Raw genomic sequence first — 25,464 nt, 5'->3', positions numbered from 1 at the left:
TTGTATTAAGTGTGTGGAATATAGATTTGATGTGCTAAAAACCTCCTAGGTTGTTCATTTTGATGGGTAGAAACAGTTCTTATTTCTAACTGCACCAAAGGTTACCAACATTTATACAAAAGTATTCTTCAATTCTTTTCAGTATTCACATAGCAATGCCTGTGATATGATTGTTGGTTAGGTTTAAATAACTGATAGAACCTGCTGGTTACAGAAAACACTTAGTATAGAATTAAAAATATTTAAATTTGATGTAATTTCTGTTTCAGATGCCTACTATTTAAAAATCAATTGGAGATTTGTGTTTTATACATTTATGTTTAGAATGATTTTCATTATCAACATCAAAATGACAATACCTGGGGCAAATTAAATTGAATTTACATTAATATATCTTCTTTATCTGTTATTAGATATGGGATATTGGTGGTCAACCTAGATTTAGAAGCATGTGGGAAAGATATTGCCGTGGAGTAAATGCAATTGTGTAAGTAGATTTAAATTATTTCAGCTTGTTAAGTTGAAAAAAATCAAAATATGTTTGTTCAGATATACTGAACTGAGTTTCCAAATTTCAAAGATGGTTTGTCCAGAAAGTAATGTCAGTGAGTCAATTATAAGACATTTATTAATCCAGTCATTATGATAAATGAAAAGATTTCAAAACAGCAATCGCCTGAGTTGATGTACTCCTTCCAACAATAGAAGATAAGAAGGCTAAGATTCTTAAGTGTCTCTCAAAACCTTGAAACAGTCAAAATGATGTCCTTTCGTGACAAGTTTTATGATTTGGTCTTTTTTAATTTTAATTTTTTTTTGAATATTATGTATGTGAATACATAGATTGACAAGTATCGTAAAATCTCAAGTGCCAGGAAAAATTTTTAGGCGCTAGACAAATTATTCCTCAGTTTATAGGAAAGTATAGTGTAATTTGGTTTCTGAAACTTCGTAGTAACTGTTTAGTTATTTTTAGTCTTCCAGGCAAACTACTACCCAGAATTTATTGGACTCTATGTATAAATATAGCATTGGTTGGGGGAAGTGGGTCACCCCCTGAAACTGAAATATGGATATTAAGGTGGAGTGAAAAAAAAAATTTCGAATTTCGAAACGCCTGGGGTCTCAAAAGTTGTCTTTTAGCATCAATAGGATACCCTTAAAATTTTAATCTCCTAGGATAATATCTTTAGGTTCCAAAATCACTCCAAAAAAGTCCAAAGGTACAAAAAATCGACCTTTTTTGAACTTTTTTTATGAAATGAAAAATATACAATTTTGAAAATGCTTGGAGGTTTACATATTGAATCTAGGTATCATTAATATCTCCTAGAAGTTTCAGTTCAATGGAGCAATTTCTTTAAATTTTCCAAAAGCCACAAAAAAAAAACTATTTTTTTTCTTCCATTTTCACACGATCTTGCAAAACAAAAATAGGTTTACAGGGTTCGTACGGGTCATAGAAATCCTGGAAAGTCATGGAAAAGCAAGAATTTCAGACCTGGAAAAGTCATGGAAAATTGAAATTTTCATTCAAAGTCATGGAAATTTATTTCAAGTCATGGAAAAATCTCCTGGACAAAGAGAAAGGAACAGTAGCTAAAGAAGCATTAGAAATCTTGAGTGATTTAACAGTATAGCACATAAAAGCTATTAAAAGTGGAAAATTGCACGATCCCAAAATCAAATCTGAATTTTGAAATCTCATTGCATCCACTTCTGTCGCAGCCGCTTGTCATTTTTTGAGATGTGATTTTACTGCCTGGACATCACTTATTTTGAATTTTCTGTTATTTTCAACACTTCTTACGTTTCATAGTCTGTAGTAGCAAAATTTCACGTTCTTATTTTTGCCACGTCCACTCAAAAAAAAAAAAAAAAAAAAAAAGCAATTCAATTGCTTGCAAGTTCAATTCCATCATTCGTAATTACTTTATTATTAAATTAATCAGAGTTTATCTTAATTTGTTGAATGTTTTAGAAAATAAAGATCTTATTCAGGCGATAGAATACAGAAAAAGAGGAATTCTAATGCTCTAAAACAGTAGTGCCCAACATACGGCACACAAAACTAATCCATGCGACCCACTGCTACGTTCAATGTCAGGAATTAAACGTGTTCTGGAATTTCTGAACCTATTAATTTATATGCATTTGAAAATATGCAAATTTGTAAACAAAACAAATATACTTTTGAATCAGAAGATTGATTCATAACTGAATGATTTTTTCAAAAAAGATCTGGTTTAGAAACATAAAGAACTAAATTATGTGGCTTTAATTTAAAGAACCAAAATACTGTCAAGTTACGTGGATGATTAAAGGCACTGTTGACACCAAAAAGTAACTTTTGAAGCAAATTTATTGAAACTTAGTGATGACTCATTCAACCTTTGTCCCATTCAATATCATTCTGCCTGTTTTTTAAAAAAATATCAGACATTTAAGCATCATCATATTCGCTTCACTGCATTTTTACTTTACTTAAATTAAAATGATGAAGAGAAATAAGAATAGTTTAGTTTTTTAAGTGTGCACTTATATTTTTTTCATTACAAGTAAGTGCTTCAATGAGGCTGTGGCATTCATATAGACGTTTTGCTAATGCTCATTTCCAAATATTACCAAGTTTGAGATTAAATAGTGCTATTCTCTTCGTGTATCGAGGTCATGAAAATTTTCATTGAAGTCATGAAAAAGTCTTGGAAAAGTCATGGAATTTTTTCATCCAAATAGAGTATGAACCCTGGGTTTAGTATGTGCAATAAAAATACTTTAAACGCAGAATCTAAACTTAATTATCAGTTATGTTTAATTGCTTATTTAGATAATTTATTACTTTGCATTTGAGAACTTTTTCTTTTCAGCATTATTGTAGTTTTTTTTATACAATAATCCAACTAACAAGCACCCAACAAGAACAAATATTTTTTAATAAAAGTTAAAATTTTTCGATTAAAAAATTCTGGAAATCCACTTGACAACTTGGTCGATATTGGTTGCGACGGTACCAACACCCTTACTGGTTACAGGACGTGTCATTCATCGTCTAGAGTTAAAACTAAACAAAACCATACAGTTGTTGATTTTGTTTGCTGTATGCGAATGAACTTCCATTGATAGAGGCATTTAATGCAACATTTGAATGGAACAACGAAAGGAATAGCAAGTTTTTTCATTCAATGATTATTAGAAAAGCTTTAAAACCTGTGAAAATGTACCATCCCTGAAGTTGAAAAATGTGTATACCTCTTGGAGGATGTCCCTTCATCTTTGATTGAAACAAATCTTAGCTCACATCAACAATACAGGCCGAGGAGTTAGTCACCTTTCTCACCTTTAGTCACCTTTTGAAAAATTGGTTACTTTTAGTCACCTTTTGCAACTTTTGTCACCTTTCTCACCTTTCTTGAAATGTGTCGTAGGATTTTTTAAAAAAAATAATTAAATCCTTGAAAAGTATCTGAATGATAGCTTTAACAGTGAAATTAATTAAAAAAGTAGCATTAAATATCCCGCCCACCTTGTTTAAGAAAAGTAGCTATGCTGCCGGGAAATCAAGGAATTTTTTTTTATTGCCTGCAATTGCACCCTATGAGCAGAACCAGTCTTTCTATCCCCCTTCAACCATCAGACGCATTTTCTGCAAGTCTCGTCTAAATGCCATTTTGTTTCCCATTGTGTTTCTGGCCTTAGAGCCTTGTTCGACTAAAGTTCAGCTGCGCAATTCCTTTCTGCACACTTTGTTGAGTGAGCGGTCATCTAATGCAAGTTGTCTTCTGTGTTTATCAAGTAACATCATCTGGAGTCTTTGAATCTCACGCTAATCTCTAGCTGGGTGCGTTACTTGCTTATTTTACTTTTACTGACCACGAAAGCTGCGACGAAGCAGCCACAAGTGGTTCGATTTGAAAAAGGGATGATGGGTTAAGGAGGCGTGCCTCGATGTCTTCTTTGAGTGCGGAATAGTGAAAAGTTTTGATTTGCGTTTATAGTTTCACTTTATGTTTGCACAGAAATGGTTAGTTTGGGTTCTATTTTTGCTGCGCAAATGCGAAGTAAAGATGGTCTGTGTAAACATTTCTAAACATTTCCTTTTTTGGTGCGTCTCAGAGAATCTCCGAAAGTCTTTTTTATTAGGATTCAACCCTTATTATGGCTGGTTCCAGTAAAAATAAAACTTTTAGAAGCAGATGCTTTCCAAAAGCTTTATTTTATGTAATGGCGAGATTTATTTTATTAAAGCAGGGTTATTCCACGTCGATTCAACCCAAAAAATGGCATTTTGACACCCAACGACACAGATTTTGATAAAACTTGGTGAGTTTAGTCCTTTAATGTAGAAAAGTATCCACATCAATTTTTTCTTCTCAATCTGGTTTATTTTTCATTTTAGAGCCAGTTGAAATTCTGAATGTTTAGTATTTTCCAAGCTATGACGATTCTGTTCGTTGATTGAAAATAATTTGTATTTCATTTATTTTTCTGCCAATTTTTATGAAAATTTACAGTAACATTAATGAAAGTATGAGGATTTCAGAAAAAATATAAAAAAATTCTAAGTAATATTTTAAAAGTAGAAAAAAATTATTTTCATAATTTTTTCAAAAAGCATTGAAGCATTTTTAATAACTTGATTTAACACTACATTTTTTACCGCCCATGGACATGTCATGGAATATTTTCAGAGCTTGCTAAAAAAATAAATAAAAACAAGAAAGAAAAAATTATGAACATTTTCAGGCATATGAAATGATATTTTCAGTTTCATACTTCAACATTTTATTTTTGCATTGTAAGTACAATTATCATTTTGTTAAAAGTCTGATTTTTCAAATTGGTTTTCTCAGTTATTCTCTATTGTCAAGACTTTCGATTTAATATTTATGCTTTGTATTTACTAAGAAAAAAGAAAGATTACTGATAATTTTTCAACAAGCTAAAAAAAGAAAAAAAAAAAAACAATACTAAAAATGTGATTGAATAATATAAATTATATGTTCAATAAATGCATCATCTTGCTCTTTACTTCACAATTTCAAATTTTATTATTTCGATTAAATATATATATATATATATTAAGGTTACATAGAGTTTACACTGAAAGTTTTTTGAAAATGTCTTAAAATTTTTATTTTATTACTTCTAGTCCTATAATATTCATTTCCAAAATTGTAAAGAAATCTTAACAAAAAGTAAATAGGCTATTTGGGTAAAAGTCAGTAAAAAGGGTTATTCCTTTTGTATTTTTTGAGTTCTTAACAAATTGCTTTTGGTCACCTTTTAGTTACTTTTTTGTCACCTTTTAGTCACCTTTGTTTTCAAATTTGTCACCTTTCTCACTTTTTTCAAAGACCATCAGCAGTCCTCGGCCTGACAATATATTTGTATGAAATTTGCCAAGCTGTTTCGTCAGGAGATTGCTCAAAAAATCTTGCTTCTAAAAACCTCGTCGTATAGTACATTCCAGGTAGATAACGATTGCTGCCCGTCTTTTAAAGTTATACTTTTCAGAGAATCAGAGTGAACATGTGTTCGTGCCTCGCGCTGTATATACAGCGTACATTGCTCAATTAGCGATCTCCAGATGAAATATCTTAGCAAAATTTCATATGAATGTATTGTTCATGTGAGCTAACATTTGTTCCAGTCAAAGTTGAAAGGGCATCCTCTAAGATATATATTTTTTAACTTCACTAGTGGTACATTTTTGCAGGTTTTAAAGCTTTTCTAATACATAATTACTGAATGAAAAGACTTGCAATTCCTTTCGTTGTTCCATTCAAATTTTGCAATAAATGTCTCAATCAATATAAGTTCATTCGCGTACAGCAAATAAAATCAAAAACTGTATGGTTTTGTTTTGCTTTAACTGTAGCCAACAAATGACACATCCTGTCACACCAGTATGGGTGTTAGTACCATCGCAACCAATCCAGACCAAGTTTTCAAGCGACTGCTCATTAGATGTTAAGAGATTATTAATGTTATACTGTATAATTTCAGCTTCTCCTCTCAGAATTGTTATATGTCCTGTGTATTTTGAGCCGTTTTCTTTTTGAGAGTATAATAATATTTGATAAGAGTTGTAATATAATGTTTTTTGCTCTTTTTCACATGTGAGGAAAATTACTTGAACGCTTCGAAATTCGGAAATTTAATCTTTTTCCACCCTAAAAAGAAGGTGGTTCTGTTGGCAAGTTGAGTAGATAGAATTCAGACTCTCGCGTAAAAGAAAATTCAATAAAAAGGATTTACGGAATTTTACTACTGGTTAGATTTTTTACTGGTAATAAAAAATATTTGTTCTTGATGGATTCTTGTTAATTGAATTGTACCATTATTGTATAAAAAACTACAATAATGATATAAAGAAAAAGTTCTTAAATGCAATGTAATAAATTATCTAAATGAGAAATTGAATACATAACTGATAAGTAAGTTTAGAATCTGTGTTTAAAATATTTATATTGTGTGTACTTAACCTATTTTTGTTTTGCAAGATCGTGTGAAAATGGAAGAAAAAAAAATAGATTTTTTTTCTTTATTTTGTGGTTTTTGGAAAATTTAAAGAAATTACTCCATTGAACTGAAACTTCTAGGAGATATTAATGATACCTAGAGTTAATATTTACACCTCCAAGCATTTTTAAAATTAAATATTTTACATTTTGTAAAAAAAGTTCAAAAAAGGTCTTTTTTTTGCATTTTTGGGGCGCTTTTGGCACCTAAAGATATTTTCCTAGGAGGCTAAAACTTTATGGGTACCCTATTGATGCTAAAAAGTTTTTTTTCAGACCCTAAGCATTTCAAAATTCGAAAATTTATTTTTTTCACTCCACCCTAATGGATATGGTTTTTATATTTTTTTACTCTTGATCATGTCATATTTCATCTGAGTGATTGGATTTGCATATATTTAGGTTTTGTGGAATTTTTTTCTAGATCGTAAGAACTTAGTCAAAAAAAAAAAAAAAAAGAGTTTAAACAACAAAATACAAATTTAAAAAAAAAAAAAAATGCTGCTGAAATTACAAGAACGAATAGAAATGTTGACAATTTTATATTGGACTGTTGCAGATGGTTTTGGAATTATTACTTAGGATGAAGTGATAATAATTCTTCCTTAGCCAATTTTAAATGGACTCAGCCATTTAGTGTTTCCAATTTCTTTTTCAACTTATAGTTTTGGCTAATTTACCAAAATTTATTTTAATCAACTGTATTACGTTTATTCAACACACGTTTATATGTAAAAGTAAAATATGTACCTATAGGCTTTCAATAAATTTCACAGATGTAATTGTTTAGATTCAAAAGACAGTAAATATCTCATAAATGAATGTATTAACAAAAAAAAGAAAAAAAAAATGCATACTAAAAATTTATGCATTGTCAAGGAAACCCCCCCCCCCTTACCCTTTTTTTTTTAAATGCTTGCGGTAAATTGAAATAAAAGGGGGGTGACCCACTTACCCCAATTATTGGGTAAGTGGGACCCAATAATATAATTATCTGATTTGATATATATATCTGATATGATAATAATCTGATTTTTAAAAAAAATGTAACCTTTAATAATATTTAAGGCAATATTTTAGAAAATAATGAACTTTTGTTTATTAATAATGTCCAAGATAAAATAGGACAATAAGTTTATTATGTTCTCCAAAGGGGTCCCACTTACCCCAACCAACTAATGATTTGTTATTTGTAACAATTTTTTTCTTTTGAACTTCTTAAAGTATCTTGTTTCATACTATAAGAATTCCTGTAATATTCATATGTACAATTTTTTTTGCCATAGGTAGTGTTAATTTAAGCCAGAATGTTAAGAATTTAATATAATTACTAGAGTAAAGAATTGATGTATGAGTGAAGTATGATTCCCCCTCCCCCAGTCTGATAGCATTTGTTTTTTTTTTCTTTAGTTACATGGTTGATGCCGCAGATCTAGAAAAAATAGAGGCTTCAAGAAATGAACTTCACAATTTATTGGATAAACCACAACTAATGGGAATCCCTGTACTTGTACTTGGAAATAAAAGAGACTTGCTTAATGCCTTGGATGAAAAGGAATTAATTGAACAAATGTATGTATAAAATATGAATTATTAAATCTTGAATGTTTTTTTTTTCATAAGTCATAGTGTAGAAACTATATGTTTTGTTTAACTTCAGAGTAGAAATCTTGAAAATTGAAATTTTCTGCACTTAAAACATTTTACAGAAAAATGCTTAAATTGCTGTTTATAATAATGTTCATAAATAATTGTTGCCTATTAATTAATTATATAAATTGATGCTTGTGGTATGAGACATTCATTTTGAAATAATTGAACATTAACTTAATGTTGTAATGAAAATTTATTGCATTAAATATATAAGTTTTCTACCTTATTAAAGCAAATAAACATTTTTTAGAAATAATTTTTCCATGTAAGAAATTAAATTTTATCTGGAGTGGTATACTGGTGAATTCTGTTTTTTGCTCATTAGTCTAATAATGCTGTATCTATCTGCATCTCTCTGTTTCCATGTGTCAGTCAGTTTGTGTTGTCCAACGGATCCTGTAGCAAATTAATCTTTGAGTTTGATGCAAAATTTCGTGGGATTTTTTGGTTCTGCACTTAGAAGCAAATTCTGTTATTTTTCAAGGCAAAGTTTTTATGTTCCTTTTTTCCGTGGTTTCTGATTTTTTTTTCATTTAAAAAAAATCAAAAAAGTCGAATTTTTTAATATAAATCTATTTTTTTAATTTAAATCAGATTTTTTTAAATTTATTTATAAATCTTCAAAAATATGCAGACATTAATTATTACTTTTACATTTTTAAACATAATATATTTCATGCAATAGAAGAAAAAGCACATTTTTAGCTATTTTCATTTCATGGTATTAGCTATTTTTAGTTATAGGTATTAGTAGAACAGCTTTAATACAAATGCATGATTCAAGTTAAATTTAACATCCCCCTCCCCCCCAGCACAACCACAAATCCTTCAACTATAATTCTAGGAGACCTTATTTCCTAGAATAACTTTCATGCTTTTTAGAAGAAAAATTTCTTAAAATTTGGCAGTTATCAACGTTTATCAGTATAGAGTCAACAGAAATTTTAAAACGGATTAAAGTGTTCAATTAGGATGAAAAAGGCAAAAAACCTTGAAAATAAACCAATGTGAACTAATGAATCCATTCAGTTTACTCTTAAAATTAGGATAAGTTGTGGAAAATCTCCATAAAAATCCTTGAGTATACCTGTGCGCAAGAGGGCGCTTTTCGATATGCAAATTTCCTACCTCTCGGCTCAATTTAGTTGTCTTTCTGTTCATGTATCGTGGATTCGTGGCTATCGATAGCTTGATTTTTGTTGATGTTGGTCATCTCGTGGCAGATCGCATAGTAAGGGCAATTTGGAAGCCCATTCGTATGTAGAATCCAAATAAAGTTAATTTAGTTTTTAGATAGTTGCCTTAGCATTTTCTTTATGGTGCATTGGCCGCAAGGTACTGCACAACCGTTCGATAGTTAGAATTCGTCAAATAGTAATGTGCTTTTTATGTTATATTGACATCGTTGTTGTTTCATACGATTGGATATAGTAACTTAAGAAATTTGGGTGAGTTATTTGTTTTCAATTTGTATGTCAATTAGTATGGATGCTGAAAAGATAAAAAATAAGCGTAAAGCGCTGAAATGCAGTGCCACTAAGTTCGTTAAAAGTTTAGACGTCACTTTAGTAAATGAAACTAATGTGTGTAATTTAGAAGTATTATACAATCAATTAATTGATAAAATTGACTGTCTTAAAGTGGCTGATAATGAGCTTCCTAATGTAATCGAAGCAAAAGATATCGAAAAAGAGGTGCAACAATGTGAAGACTTCATGGAAAATTTAATTTTCTATAAATGTCAAATTACTCAAAGAATAGCAGCTCTAACACCTCCGGCTGTACCTCCTACTATTAACCCCGCTAATTTATCCAATTCAACATTGGAAACTAGTGGTCTAGTACATCAAGAAGCTAGGTTGTCGATTAAATTGCCAAAACTAACTGTTAATAAATTCTACGGTGACCACAGGTATTGGCTAAAATTCATTAGTCAGTTTGAAAATGCAATAGATAAAAATAGCGGCTTATCTAAAATTGAGAAGCTTATTTACCTGAAGAATTTAGTAGGTGGTGCTGCAGCTAAAGCAATTTCCGGATTCGCATTAACAGAAAGTAATTATGATGCAGCCTTGGAACTTTTAAAATCTAGATTCGGACAAAAGAATTTGCGCATTAATGCGCATTTAGGATCGCTTTTGAGCATGACTCCCATAAAAAATACAAGTGATACGAACAGTTTGAGAAAATTATACGATAAAGCTGAAACTGAAATCAGGAATTTAGAAAACTTGGGAATAAATTCAGAATCGTACGGTAATCTCTTAACACCAATAATTTTGAAAGTATTGCCCTCTGAATTAACTCTTGAATTTAGTAGAAAGAATAAAAGTGATAGTTGGGATTTGAAAGCTCTTCTCGAGTTCTTAGGTGAAGAAGTACAAAGTCGCGAAAGAGCTCAATCTTTTCATTCTCCCATAAAAGAAAAACAAAATTCGACCCATCCGCTCCAAGAACGCAATCGAGGCGCTTCCGGGTCGAAATCTTTTACCAGAGATACTTTTCGAAAACAGAAAAGTTTCAATTCTTCAGCGGCTGAACTGTTAGTCAATCATACAGTTGCTAGTTCAAAATGTGTGTTTTGTGGCTCGACCTTGCATGATTCAGTTTCGTGTGACTCGGTAAGCATAGAAATGAAACGGAATTATTTGAAAAGAAATAGACTTTGCTTTTTTTGTTTTTCGAATAGACACTCAATTTCTTCTTGTCCAAAGCTTAAGAAAGAAAAGGGTTGTTCGTTTTGTGGTTTAAAATCACACCCCAAAACACTTTGTTATCGGTTTTATCAGAATTCGGATAAAACAACTTTCACCCCGCCCCAAGAAGAATCTGATGATAATGTTACTAACGTTTCTTCTTGTCAAACTGAAAACAAATCGCAAAGGGTTTTATTGCAAACCCCATCGGTCGTTGCTCGTTATAAAAATCAATATAGAAATTGTCGTTTATCAGCCGACACAGCAGCTCAAAGAAGTTTTGTAGATAGGAAATTTTTCAAGATTGTTGAAACTTCCCATCATTCGAAAAGAAAATCTTACAGTTTATTCCTTCGGAAATAAGTCTCCTATTGAAAAAACGTTTAATGTAGTTAAAATAAGATTGGAAAATAAAGAAGATTCAAATGCGTATTTGGAAATCGAGGCGTTAGAAATAGAAAAAATATCCGCGGCACATATTCCGCCGCCTACAGTAGATATTTCCATTTATAGCAAGCATTTGAAAGGTTTGAAATTAGCTGATACTTCGAATAAGGAAGCTAGTGTTTCAGTTTTAATCGGTGCTGATAACTATTATGACGTTATGACAGGTAGAATTAAACGTATTAATCGAAAACTTTTAGCTGCTGAGTCGCTCTATGGGTGGTGTTTAATTGGAATATCAGGCTCTTCAAATAGAAATTCAGGTGATTCTTTCGCCATGAAAGTAATGGTTGAGGAAAACATTTCAAAACAATTAGAGACATTTTGGCAACTAGAAAATCTTGGAATCGAACCAGCTAACGATGATGTAAGTTGTAATGATAACAAAATTTTACGAGAATTCGAAGATAGTATTCGCTTCCAAGATGGTAGATATGTGGTTAAACTCCCTTGGAAGGATAATTTTAAAGAATCGCTTGAAAACAATTATGAAGTGGCATATGAAAGATTTTCAAAATTGTGCTACAGGTTTCAAAATGATCATTCTTTGTATGCCGAGTATAGGAAGGTTGTAAATAATTACATAGAGCAAAACATAGTAGAGCGTGTCCCTGAATCAAGTGTAGCAGATAGCCCAGAATTTTATTTGCCCCACAGGGCAGTAATTCGAGATGATAGGGTGTCTAGTAAGCTCAGAGTTGTTTTCGATGCATCTTCGCATAAAAAGGGCAAGTTTTCATTAAATGATAGTTTGCATATTGGACCTAATTTGTATCCTGATTTGTTTGAACTTTTGTTATCATTTCGAAAGCATCCAATTGTGTTCACAGTTGATATTAAACAGGCATTTTTGAATGTAGCAATTGAGGAGTCGGATAAAAATGCAACAAAGTTCTTTTGGACTGAAAATCCATATTCCTTTTCAGACTCTTTAGAAGTTCTCAAGTTCAATCGTGTTCTCTTCGGAATAAATAGTTCCCCCTTCCTCTTATGTGCTACTATCAAACACCATTTGAAGAAGTATTCTTCTATTTTTCCGCAAACTCACGAACTGTTAAACAAATTTTGTTACGTCACTGACATCATAGGAGGTCAAAATACTGTTGCATCGGCATACGCAACTAGTTTAGAATGCGTCCAGATCTTTAGAGAAGCAAATATGCCCTTGCACAAGTGGGCTACTAATTCTGCTGAATTGCGAAAACTTTGGGAGAAGAACGGGTTTTCTACTGAAACGTCATCAAACCCAATTGGTCAAAACATGATAAACTATAAAGTATTAGGCATTTCCTGGGACACTGACAGGGATTTGTTTTATTTTAACGTAGAAAATCTGATATCCCTTGTATCGAAAGGAATTGATACAAAAAGATTCCTGTTGCAAGTTGCTGGTCGAATTTTTGATCCTGTAGGATTTGTAGCTCCTTACGTAATTCGTTTGAAGATTCTCATTCAAACGCGTCTGGGAAATGGGTCTTCTTTGGGACCAGGAAATGCCCCAAGTTATCAAAAACCTTTCAGACAATGGTGTCTTGAACTGAAGGACTTAAGTTTAGTTGAAATCCCTCGCTTTTATCATTTCACGGACTCTTACACAGTTGATGTGCAACTGCACTCCTTTTCGGATGCATTTAAAAGGGCCTACGGAACTGTAATATATTTTCGAGTCATTAAGACTGACGGGACTATAACGACTAGTTTTATCACTTCCAAGAGCAGGGTTGCCCCGTTAAAGACTCTTTCTTTGCCGAGGTTGGAATTGATGGGAGCACTGCTTTCTGCTAGGTTGTGTGCTAAAGTCTCTAAAGCTTTAAAATTTGAGAAGTCCTGCTTTTTTAATACGAATTCCTCTATAGTTTACCATTTGATTAGAGGGGAACCGTCCTGTTACAAACCTTTCGTCAAAAATAGCATAGAGGAGATTCAAAGACTGACTGAACAACCGAAATGGAATTTTTGTCCTGGGAGGGACAATCCAAGCGATATTGTAAGCAGAGGAATATCTGTTCGGGAATTGAAATATAGTCGACTTTGGTGGCACGGACCACCCTGGCTTAGCCAAACAGAGCAGTTTTGGCCAAAAATAGAGGCCCAAAACGTCAGCAATCATGACCTAGAACTAAAGAGTAAATTTAAAGAAGTTTCGCAAAATGAAGTAATCCTCGAAAATCGCGAAAAACTCATTAACATTGATAAATTTAGCAGTTATCTGAAACTATTGCGAGTAACTGCCTTCGTATTTTGATTTATACACAACGCAAGAAATACGTCGAAAAATAAAGGTGCTCTCGAAACAAATGAGCTTAAATTGTCTGAAAAATACTGGATTAAAGAAACCCAGAAAGAAGCTTATTGGTTAGAAATAGTCGATTTAGAAAGATCTCAAAAAGTTAGCGATAGTTCAAAAATTCGTTCTCTAGTACCTTTCTTAGATCCCAGGAATATTTTGCGAATAAAAGGGAGATTAGATGAATCAGAATTTTCTCTAGACGAGAAACAACCCATCCTTTTACCAAAAAACTCTAAATTTTCGGAATTATTAATCTTACATGAGCATACTAAGAACTTTCACATCGGAATAACAGCTACTCTAGTAATGCTTAGAAGAAAGTTTTGGATAACGAAGGGGAGACAACTCATGAAGAAAGTACTTAGAAAATGCTTCATTTGTAGAAAATACAAATCCAAACCAGCAAACGAAATAACAGCGCAACTTCCGAAAGACAGAATTGTAGAAAATCCACCTTTCGAAATTTGTGGCCTTGATTTTGCAGGAGCTATTCTTTACAAATGTGATAAGGAAGTTAAAAAGGCTTATTTTGCAATTTTCACCTGTGCTGTAACTAGAGGAATTCACTTAGAATTAGTGTCCTCCATGTCTACAAAGCATTTCTTACTATCCTTTAGAAGATTCATTTCCAGGCGAGGTAGTCGCAGCGTTGTTTATTCGGATAACGCAAAATCATTCAAAGCCGCAAATAAAGATCTAATGTACTTCTATAACATTCTACAAGATTCGGAATTTAAAGATTTTATATCTTCACGTGGCATTAATTGGAAGTTTATCATAGAAAGGGCGCCCTGGTGGGGCGGATTTTATGAACGTCTCGTAAAATCAGTGAAAGATCCACTCAGAAAAGCTCTTCTATCGTTTGAAGAAATTTCAACTGTTTTGACTGAAATCGAATACGTCGTTAATTCGAGACCTTTAACATACGTTACTGATAATTTTTCTGAGCCCAAGCCATTAACTCCTCTTGACTTTTTGCAATATGGAAGGAAAAATCACGACTATCCATTTAATTTTGCTGAATTAGTTAATAGAGTGTCAACTAGAGAGTCCTTATTAAAAAGAAAGCAGTATCAAACTACGCTTTTGAAACATTTTTGGGTTAAATGGAAAGAACTATATCTACTTAATTTGAAAACAGTTCACCATTTCAAATCGCCTAACATTCACAAAGAAGTAAAGATGAATGATGTAGTGCTCGTCGAAGGAACTTCAAAATCTAAACTACTATGGGACTTGGGAATCGTTCAAGAAACTTTTCAAGGTAGAGATGGACATATCAGAGCTTGTGTCGTCAAAACCAAAAAGGGACTTTTCAGAAAACCTGTACAGCTGATATATCCCCTTGAACTTTGTGAATGAACTGGTTTCACATATCCTTTTTATGATTAATCAGTCGAAAAGTTTATTGAAAATAATTTGATTTAAACCCTTTTTTCCTTCAAAATTTTGAAGTATTTGTATTGTTGGACTTTAATTTAAATTCTTAAAATAATTTGCTTAAATATTTCATTAATTTTGAAAAAAAAAACCCTCTTGTTTATAGTAAAATTAATTTTGTTAACTTAAGTTTGAAATTGTAAAATTGTTTGAACATAAAATTCAAAAATAGAAATTACATTTTATATAAATTTGTAACCATATAGTTTATGGTATTTTAATCTTTATATTTAGCAACCTATAGTTATTGTATTCGTTATTGTTTACTAAGGAGAAGAATTTCCTTATGTATTTGCCTTTGTTATAGTTCTTTTTATAGGTTCTATTGATGAACTCTTAGAGTTCATGGTGGGGAGCTGTGGAAAATCTCCATAAAAATCCTCGAGTATACCTGTGCGCAAGAGGGCGCTTTTCGATGTGCAAATTTCCCACCTCTTGACTCAATTTAGTTGTCTTTCTGTTCATGTATCGTGGATTCGTGGCAATCGATAGCTTGATTTTTGTTGATGTTGGTCGTCTCGTGGCAAATCGCATTGTAAGGGCAATTTGGAAGCCCGTTCGTATGTAGAATCCAAATAAAGTTAATTTAGTTTTTAGATAGTTGCCTTAGCATTTTCTTCATAAGTTCTCTAAATATTCAATAAATATTTAAGATTAATAAATATGTTAGAATTTGCTTAAAGATAAGGTTTCCATCATCATGTGTGTTTTTGTTCATTACTCTAATAATGCTGTATCCATCTGCATCTATGATATGTGTCAGTCAGTTTGTGTTGTCCAACGGATCCTGTAGCAAATTAATCTTTGAGTTTGATGCAAAATTTCATGGGATTTTTTGGTTCTGCACTTAGACGCAAATTCTGTTATTTTTCAAGGCAAAGTTTTTATGTTCCTTTTTTCCGGGGTTTGTGATTTTTTTTTCATTTAAAAAAAATCAAAAAAGTCTAATTTTTTAATATAAATCAAATTTTTTTATTTAAATCAGATTTTTTTTAATTTATTTATAAATCTTCAAAAATATGCAGACATTAATTATTGCTTTTACATTTTTAAACATAATATATTTCATGCAATAGAAGAAAAAGCACATTTTTAGCTATTTTCATTTCATGGTACTAGCTATTTTTTAGTTATAGGTATTAGTAGAACAGCTTTAATACAAATGCATGATTCAAGTTAAATTTAACATCCCCCTCCCCCCCAGCACAACCACAAATCCTTCAACTATAATTCTAGGAGACCTTATTTCCTAGAATAACTTTCATGCTTTTTAGAAGAAAAATTTCTTAAAATTTGGCAGTTATCTACGTTTATCAGTATAGAGTCCGCAGAAATTTTAAAACGGATTGAAGTGTTCAATTAGGATGAAAAAGGCAAAAAAACCTTGAAAATTAACCAATGTGAACTAATGAATCCATTCAGTTTACTCTTAAAATTAGGATAAGTTCTCTAAATATTCAATAAATATTTAAGATTAATAAATATGTTAGAATTTGCTTAAAGATAAGGTTTCCATCATCATGTGTGTTTTTGCTCATTAGTCTAATAATGCTGTATCTATCTGCATCTCTCTGTGTCTATGATATGTGTCAGTCAGTTTGTGTTGTCCAACAGATCCTGTAGCAAATTAATCTTTGAGTTTGATGCAAAATTTCATGGGACTTTTTGGTTCTGCACTTAGACGCAAATTCTGTTATTTTTCAAGGCAAAGTTTTTATGTTCCTTTTTTCCGGGATTTGTGATTTTTTTTTCATTTAAAAAAAATCAAAAAAGTCGAATTTTTTAATATAAATCAAATTTTTTTTATTTAAATCAGATTTTTTTAAATTTATTTATAAATCTTCAAAAATATGCAGACATTAATTATTACTTTTACATTTTTAAACATAATATATTTCATGCAATAAAAGAAAAAGCACATTTTTAGCTATTTTCATTTCATGGTATTAGCTATTTTTTAGTTATAGGTATTAGTAGAACAGCTTTAATACAAATGCATGATTCAAGTTAAATTTAACATCCCCCTCCCCCCCCCCCAGCACAACCACAAATCCTTCAACTATAATTCTAGGAGACCTTATTTCCTAGAACAACTTTCATGCTTTTTAGAAGAAAAATTTCTTAAAATTTGGCAGTTATCTAGGTTTTTTCAGTATAGAGTCAACAGAAGTTTTAAAACAGATTAAAGTATTCAATTAGGATGAAAAAGGCAAAAAACCTTGAAAATAAAGCAATGTGAACTGATGAATCCATTCAGTTTACTCTTAAAATTAGGATAAGTTCTCTAAATATTCAATAAATATTTAAGATTAATAAATATGTTAGAATTTGCTTAAAGATAAGGTTTCCAGCATCATGTATGTTTTTAGTGTTAAAAAAATATGTTGAACAATTACTTTTCTGAACTATGGTATTAGTCATGGTGCATAATAAAAACTGCAAATTTTTATTTGTTCTGTACTTATTTTGGAGTAAAAGCAATATTGCAAGAATCTGAAAATTTGTTACGCACACAGAAAGAGGGATCTATATACTTTTGAAAGTTTAAGTTAAGATTGTATAATGCAGTATAGTTAAATTTAAAGCAACACCTTCTAAAAATGCAAAACTCCTTTATAAAAATTAAATCAACTGATTTTAATCACTGATTTTGCTTAAAAAAATCACTTGATTTAAATCAACAAACACTGCTTTTTTCATTCCAATTTAAACAATTTCCACGTGAGCAAAACAAAAAAAAAAAAAAATCCTTTCACTCCTTAACACTATCATCGCCTCAGAGCAACAGTAGGATTTCTTAGTGTTATTCCTGGGATTAGATGTCTTACTGTTGCTCTGAGGTGACGATATATCAATAGAAAGCCCTTATTTTTCTGTGCAAGATGATTTAAGTTTGCTAAGGTAATTAGAACAGGAGCTATAAGTATTTATGGTTAGCAAAATGACCGTAAGTTTAACTCAATCTGCAAAGACAATGAGCTGCATTACTATGAAGAATTCTTTTGGAATTCTGTTAAAATCATATGTTTATTCTGGGACATAACTAGAAGGGGGCAGCTGAGGTTTGTGCTCTGAACCCTAGAGGAACCCTAATCTCACAAAGTATATGCTCTATACACTATGACAGTTTTTTTTATTGAGCAATCACGATTGCTTATTGTTCTCACTTGACTGTTTTGATGTCCTATCATTTTATTTTCCCACCGCCACCCTCCGCACCATCACCGTCGACCGGGTCCTCACAATGCTGCTCCTATAGCGAAAGCCGTCTCCAGGTTGCATCCATGTCCTACACACACACGTGCATACATACACAACTACACACACACGAACGCACACACATATACACACACATACACCTACAAACACATACACACACAAATACATACAGACACCTACGCATATTGACCGTTTCCAAGCGGTAATTCTGTAATCCACGCTATGGCTTGGCTTCTTCCATGCTCGATAGATGGCGCCACTACTTTTTCATGATTTTTTTTGAGCAATCATGATTGCTTATTGCTTTCACTTGACTGTTTTTGGCGTCCTATCATTTTATTTTCCCACCGCCACCCTCCACACCATCACCAACGACCGGCTCCTCACGATGCTGCTCCTATAGCGAAAGCCGTCTCCAGGTTGCATCCATGTCCTACACACACGTGCATACATACACAATCACACACACACGCATGCACACAAACACACACACACAAACACATACACCTACACACAGATACACACAACTACCCACACATTCATGCCTGCACACAGAAACAAACACATATGCCTACACATGCATATACGTACCCCCCTCACACATTCATACACACAACTACCCACACACTTATGCCAGCACACAGACAAACACACATGCTTACACACGCATACACATACCCCCTGCACGCACACACAAACACACAAACACATACTCACACATACACCTACACACAAATACACAAGCACACAACTACACACACATTCATGCCTGCACACAGACACAAACACACATGCCTACACACACACATACACATACCCCCTGCACACAAACACACATACCCCCCACACACAAACACACACGCCTACATACATACACTCGTGATTGTGAAAAACATAATTTGAATTCAAGATGTCAAAATTCAAATTAGTTTTTTTTAATTTTGCTTTCTTTTCAAAAATGTCTTGTGTTTTTTGAAGTTTTAACAATGGATAGCTTATCATCCAGCTCTACTTATTCAAATATTAATAATACAAAGGATCAAAACGAAAATTTAACTTACAGAGTAAAAGAAATCACTGATGAAAATGCTGCAAATGTAAGTTTAAAATTTTTTTTTCTTAATTTAATTGCGTATAATCCCGAAAAAAAAAAGATGTTATTAAAGGGACAGAACAGCTGATTTAAATTATTGGAATTTTAAAAAAAATGTGAAAATTCATGTGCCTTAAGGTTTAACGTTGTAATTAATAATTTAATCAACGGTCTAATTGATAAAACTATATCAATTAGGTAACATTATATGCAGTATTCGGGGGGGGGGGGGGGGGGGAGTACATGTATATAGTGTGAAATGTAAGTCAGAACAGCTCTTTTACAAAAGTACTCCAATAGGCTTTCTAGTTTTTTATTTATTTATTTTACTTACATTTGCAGCATTTTCATCAGTGATTTCTTTTACTCTGTAAGTTAAATTTTCGTTTTGATCGTTTGTAATATTAATATTTGAATAAGTAAAGCTGGATGGTAAGCTATCCATGGTTAAAACTTCAAAAGACACAAGACATTTTTGAAAAGAAAGCAAAAAAAAAATCATAAAGTAGTGGCGCCATCTATCAAGCATGGAAGAAACCAAGCCATAGCGTGGATTACAGAATTGCCGCTTGGGATCGGTCGATATGCGACACATGCACACAAACACATACACACACTCATACAAACAACTACCCACACATTCATGCCTGCACACAGACACAAACACATATGCCTACACACATACCTTCCCCCCACACATACACACACCTTCCCCCACACATACACACACATTCATACACACAGCTACTCACACACTTATGCCTGCACACAGACACAAACACACATACCAACACACATACACATACCCCTACACACAACACACATACCCCTACACACAACACACATGCCCCTACACAAAACAGATATATCCCCACACACAAACACACACGCCTACATACGCACACTCGTGATTGCGAAAAACATAATTTGAATTCAAGATGTCAAAAATCAAATTATTTTTTTTTAGCTTTTTTACAAAGAAAAAGTTCATTAAAATTTCTCTTTTTTATAAAATGCAGACCTAAAAATAAAGACCTGGTTTAATCCTTGTATTCACTAGCTGACTGTACAAAGAATTCATGCTTGACAGAAGCAATTCACATTCCAGTCTTTAGAGTATTTTTTTAAATAGCAGCTAAAATAAGACCTATTTGTTTTTTCTTTTTTGTTGCAGATAACAGTGAAATATATCATTAAAATGATGTTACTTTTGAAACAATAAAATAAATTTAAATCAATGCCTCTATTTCAGTTAAATGATTTTTGAAATCTTATGCTGCAATTTATCATGCTAAATGAATGTGTTTTGCTTCCTGATTTTATCAACTATAGAACTGTAACTTATAATCTTGGAATGAGTTTAGATTATATATATATATATATATATATATATATATATATATATATATATATTATATATATTATATATATTATATATATATATGTATATATACACACATATATACAGGGAAATTTGCATCAGAATTCATTAAGATAATATTTTTTGACCCATAAGGATTTGAATCTTTTGACCTTCATATTATTAGCACGACACTCTAACCCACTGCCCAATGTGTTGCCACTTGAGGAAAGCATTTTCGTGCTTTTTTTTGGAAAGTGACCTAGTTTTGCCTCTGTGTATATTTTAATTTTTAAAAAGCTGTGGTTTGGTTTTTAATTGCTAGCATTTTCTGTTGGAAATTTTAGAGATCCTATTCTAATCAGCATTTTTCCGTATTTTTCAAAGCCTGCTATTGTAATAAGATTTTTTAAGAATTTATTAGAACTGCTGTCTTTATAATGGGAATATTTATTTAATGCCTGTGTTCCAATATTCTAATGGGGTTCTAAAAAAATGTTGTACTTGTTTTGATAAGAATTTAAGACAGGCTGACAACATTATCCTATGGATATTTAAAAGGACAGTTGTTATTGTAATGGAGATTTTAAAGTGAGTTATTGGTATTAGTTTGAAACTTATCCTTGGTGTGATAAGGATAAACGTGTCTTGATTTGAATGGAAGTTTTTAGACTTGTTAATACCCACCCTAATGTGATTTTTAAGGATAGATCATTTTGTTCTAATGGGCTTTTTTGAGAAGGTCTGTTTATTTTATTTAAAAATTATTGTCCTGATACTACTGATGATTTTTAGAAACTGTTGTCCTTGTTCTATGAGTACTTTGAGATAATGTAGTATCTATTTAACAAAGAAGTTTCTGAAGATATTTCACTCAATTTTTAAGCTTGTCTTTTAAAAATAATGCATGAAGCTGTTGATTTATTTGAAAAGAGTTGAGGAGCTCTCAATATTTCTCATTAAAGTGTATGTTCATTCTTTTAGGAATTTATCAGCAATTCAAGATAGAGAAATTTGCTGCTATTCAATATCTTGTAAGGAAAAGGATAACATAGGTAAGAAACTCATGTGCCATAATAAACTGTATTTTGTATCTAGTTTCAGGCTGCCCACCACTACATATTTGGTGTAGAAATTATGTATATAATCTCAATCAGTATGAATCTTAAAGGGGAAACTGCTTCTTGTGTTTAAGATTTCAATCCTTATTCATATGATAAATATTTTAATATTTTGGACTGTTGGAAGTGAATTTAACCCTTGTTATTGTAGATAAGCTTATTTTACTTTTTATTTTACTAGTTATAAAGTTAATTAATTTTTTTGTAAAGATGACAGCACTGAACAGTTATATTGTGAAAAATTGCTTTCCATGTTCGAGATTTCAATCCTTTTGCATTTTGTAAATATTTTAATAATATAGACAATAGATAGTCATTTTAACACATACTACAAAAGATTATACAAATACAAATACAAAAGTGACGACCAGCAACAGGCTCTGGGCCCAGCTAGACTGGTCCTAGGCAAATTACAATCCCCAGTGAAGATCAATGGCCCTCTTAAAACTGTCTACTCCTTTGCTCATTACCACCTCTTCCGGTAAGCTGTTCCAAGGTTCCACTACCCTGCTAAAATAATAATTTTTCCTAATATCCATGTTAGCCTGAGATTTAAATAGCTTAAAACAATGACCCCTTGTCCTGTTTTCCGTGCTAAACTTCAGCCCCGTAACATCTTTCATTTTAATAAATTTAAACAACTGAATCATGTCCCCTCGGTCTCTTCTTTGCTCAAGACTGTACATTTTTAGCCTTCTAAGCCTGGAATCATAATCTAAGTGGGAAAGTCCACTTATTAGCCTTGTAGCCCGCCTTTGAACCCTTTCCAATACATTAATGTCTTTCTTAAGATAAGGAGACCAAAACTGAACAGCATACTCCAAATGGGGTCTTACCAAACTTCTATATAAGGGCAGAAGAACTTCTTTAGATTTATTTGAAATAGATCTATTGATAAACCCAAGCATCTTATTGGCTTTGTTGCTAGCAATGCTGCACTGTTGGCTAAACTTTAAATCCTGACTTATTAGGACCCCCAGATCAGTAACTTTGTCTGCCTGACTAATGACTGAACCTTGCAAATAATAACTTGTACACTTATTTCCATGCCCTAAATGTAGCACTTGACATTTCCCAACATTAACAGCCATACCCCATTTATCAGCCCACTCCGTAATATGATCTAGATCCTCTTGCAGCTGATTTGCTTGTTCATCATTTTCTACAGTCCCCATAACTTTGACATCATCAGCAAAACAATTCATGTTCCCAGATATATTTTTGTGAATATCGTTCATAAAGACAATGAACAAAACAGGCCCTAACACTGATCCTTGAGGAACCCCACTTAAGACCTCACTCCAATTAGAATAATTTCCCCTTACAACTACTCTTTGTTTCCTTCCGGTCAGCCAATTTTTTACCCAAATGAAAGTTTTCCCTCCTATTCCTATATCAGCTAATTTGCTAAGTAGAGCAACATGCGGTACCTTATCGAAAGCTTTTTGAAAATCAATGTAAACAACATCTACAGGCTTCTTATTGTCCAAAGCCATGGTAACTTTGTCATAGAAATGTAATAAATTAGTTGCACAAGATTTACCTTTCCTGAAACCGTACTGAAAACTAGTCAATAGATTATTAGTCTCTAGAAAATTTACTATCTTAATTTTCATCAATGTTTCAAAAATTTTGCAAACCACCGAAGTTAGACTCACAGGTCTATAATTTCCCGCACTCCCTTTAGACCCTTTCTTGAAAAGCGGTGTAATGTTAGCCAGCTTCCAGTCCTCTGGCACTGTCCCCGAATTATAAGAAGCATTGAAAATGTTTGCGATTACATCTGCTAATTCCTCTGCACATTCAACTAAAATTTTCGGATAAATATTATCTGGCCCCGGAGCCTTAGTCTCTTTAATTTTATTCAAATGAAGTAAAACGTCATCCCTGGAAAATACAAAGTCCTCAAGCTGTACTATAGCTTGTGTCTTGTTGGTGTCAACTGTTGAGATACAGTTATCGTTAAAAACACTCAAAAAAAATATTATTAAGAACATTAGCAATATCACTATCGTCCTGAATTAAAATTCCGTGCTCATCAACCAGTGGCCCAATATGACTATTTCGAACTTTCCCTGAATTAGCGTATGCAAAAAACCTCTTGGGATTCCTGTTTATGTTATCTGCCAGTGTTTGCTCCAACTCTCTTTTCTGAATCCATACCTAATACTTAAATTTACGCCATGCCTTACAATATTGGAGCCTATCTGCACTGTGACCTGTTTCTCTAAACCTATGAAAAGCAGCTTGCTTGTAATTTAGAGCGTCTTTAGTTTCCCTGGAGAACCACATTGGCCAAATTTTAGTGTTGACACCCTTTCTCCTAAAAGGAACATGATCCCTAACCATATTCGCTAGATTTTCCTTAAACTCTGCCCACTGAAGATTCACATCGCTATTGTCCAATCCAGAAGAAAAAACTGCTTTCAAACTCTGCCGAAGTGCCACAAAGTCAGTATTTCTGAAATTGGGCACAAACCTAAAATTCTCTACTTTGTGCTTATCAAATTTAATCCCAAACCTAATACTGTTGTGGTCACTATCTCCAATGTGTTCCCCTACACATAACCCCTGAACAGAGCCTTCCATGTCGCAGAAAACTAGATCTAAAATCGCGTCCTGTCGAGTACCCTGAGTTACAATTTGATCTAAGAAACAGTCACCAATTACTTTCAAAAAATCCTCTTCTCTGCTATTACTATGGTAAAAATTATTCCAATCAATTCCTGGAAAATTAAAATCTCCCATTATGATGACTGACCCCTTGCTAGAAATATCACTAATAATACTAAACATCTGTTCGTCTTGACCCTGGCTTAAGTTGGGTGGCCTATAAATATTCCCCAAGCGTAGTTTTTTGCCCTTATTACTAATCAACTCCAGCCAAATCATATCAATCTCATTAGGTTTATCATTAATTACCAATTCATTGCAAATTAAAGTGTCTCTGACATAAAATAAAACCCCACCACCTTTTTTACCTACTCTATCTTGTCTAAAATTATCTATATCTTGTCTATACTCTATCTTGTCCTAATTAGATGGTTTCATTATTTATTTTAATAATTTATGAAATCATATACTTTTGGAAATGTGCCAAGGTCAACAATGTATACGTACTTTGCTCAATTTGTTTCTTCTCTTTAAAATTCCACTCCTTCTGCATGTAATAATTATTTTAATATTTTGACAGTTGGACAATTTTTTTAACATGTGATACATTAGATTGGCTTACTTTCTATTATAATAATTAATTTTGTTTATTGATTACACAGGGGATAAAAAAAAACTTTTTACTTTGGTGTCCATAATTTTAGAACCGATTTTAGCTATATTTAATGCACTGAAGCAAAATATGAAAATAGTTTTTGTGTATCAGCTCTACTTTTAATCAATTCCGTTGTTATACCTAAAATGTGCAGTTTTGATGCCTTTTGATGCACTTCTAAAGCAAGTAAGGGCTTCTGAAACAGGGATTACTTTTGCTGTATTTACCTTATTGTCAGTCTGTAGTCCAGTTACTTTCAGGAGAATTCAGTAGAAGGAGTAAACGTCTGGCAATGTGAGTGACAATGCCTCAAGGAATTAAGGATAATTTGTGAGTTCTTGCCTTGCATTTATTTGCTT

The 25,464-nt window shown here is 32.3% G+C and overlaps 1 protein-coding gene across 1 annotated transcript in view; it reads left to right on the top strand.

Annotated features, from left to right (window-relative positions):
• The window catches only part of LOC129219302 (ADP-ribosylation factor-like protein 8B-A), a 64,038-nt gene that overhangs the window by 14,392 nt on the left and 24,182 nt on the right, over positions 1-25,464 (top strand). Inside the window, exons 3-5 of the mRNA XM_054853645.1 lie at positions 414-487; positions 7,932-8,093; positions 21,701-21,771. Coding sequence (XP_054709620.1) covers positions 414-487; positions 7,932-8,093; positions 21,701-21,771 — 307 coding nt within the window. The remainder of the gene's footprint in view (positions 1-413; positions 488-7,931; positions 8,094-21,700; positions 21,772-25,464) is intronic.

This window comes from Uloborus diversus, chromosome 3, assembly GCF_026930045.1.
Source record: "Uloborus diversus isolate 005 chromosome 3, Udiv.v.3.1, whole genome shotgun sequence".
In the NCBI taxonomy this organism is placed as follows: domain Eukaryota; kingdom Metazoa; phylum Arthropoda; class Arachnida; order Araneae; family Uloboridae; genus Uloborus; species Uloborus diversus.
Note: the sequence above shows the minus strand (reverse complement) of the source record. Positions and strands in the feature narration are given on the sequence as shown.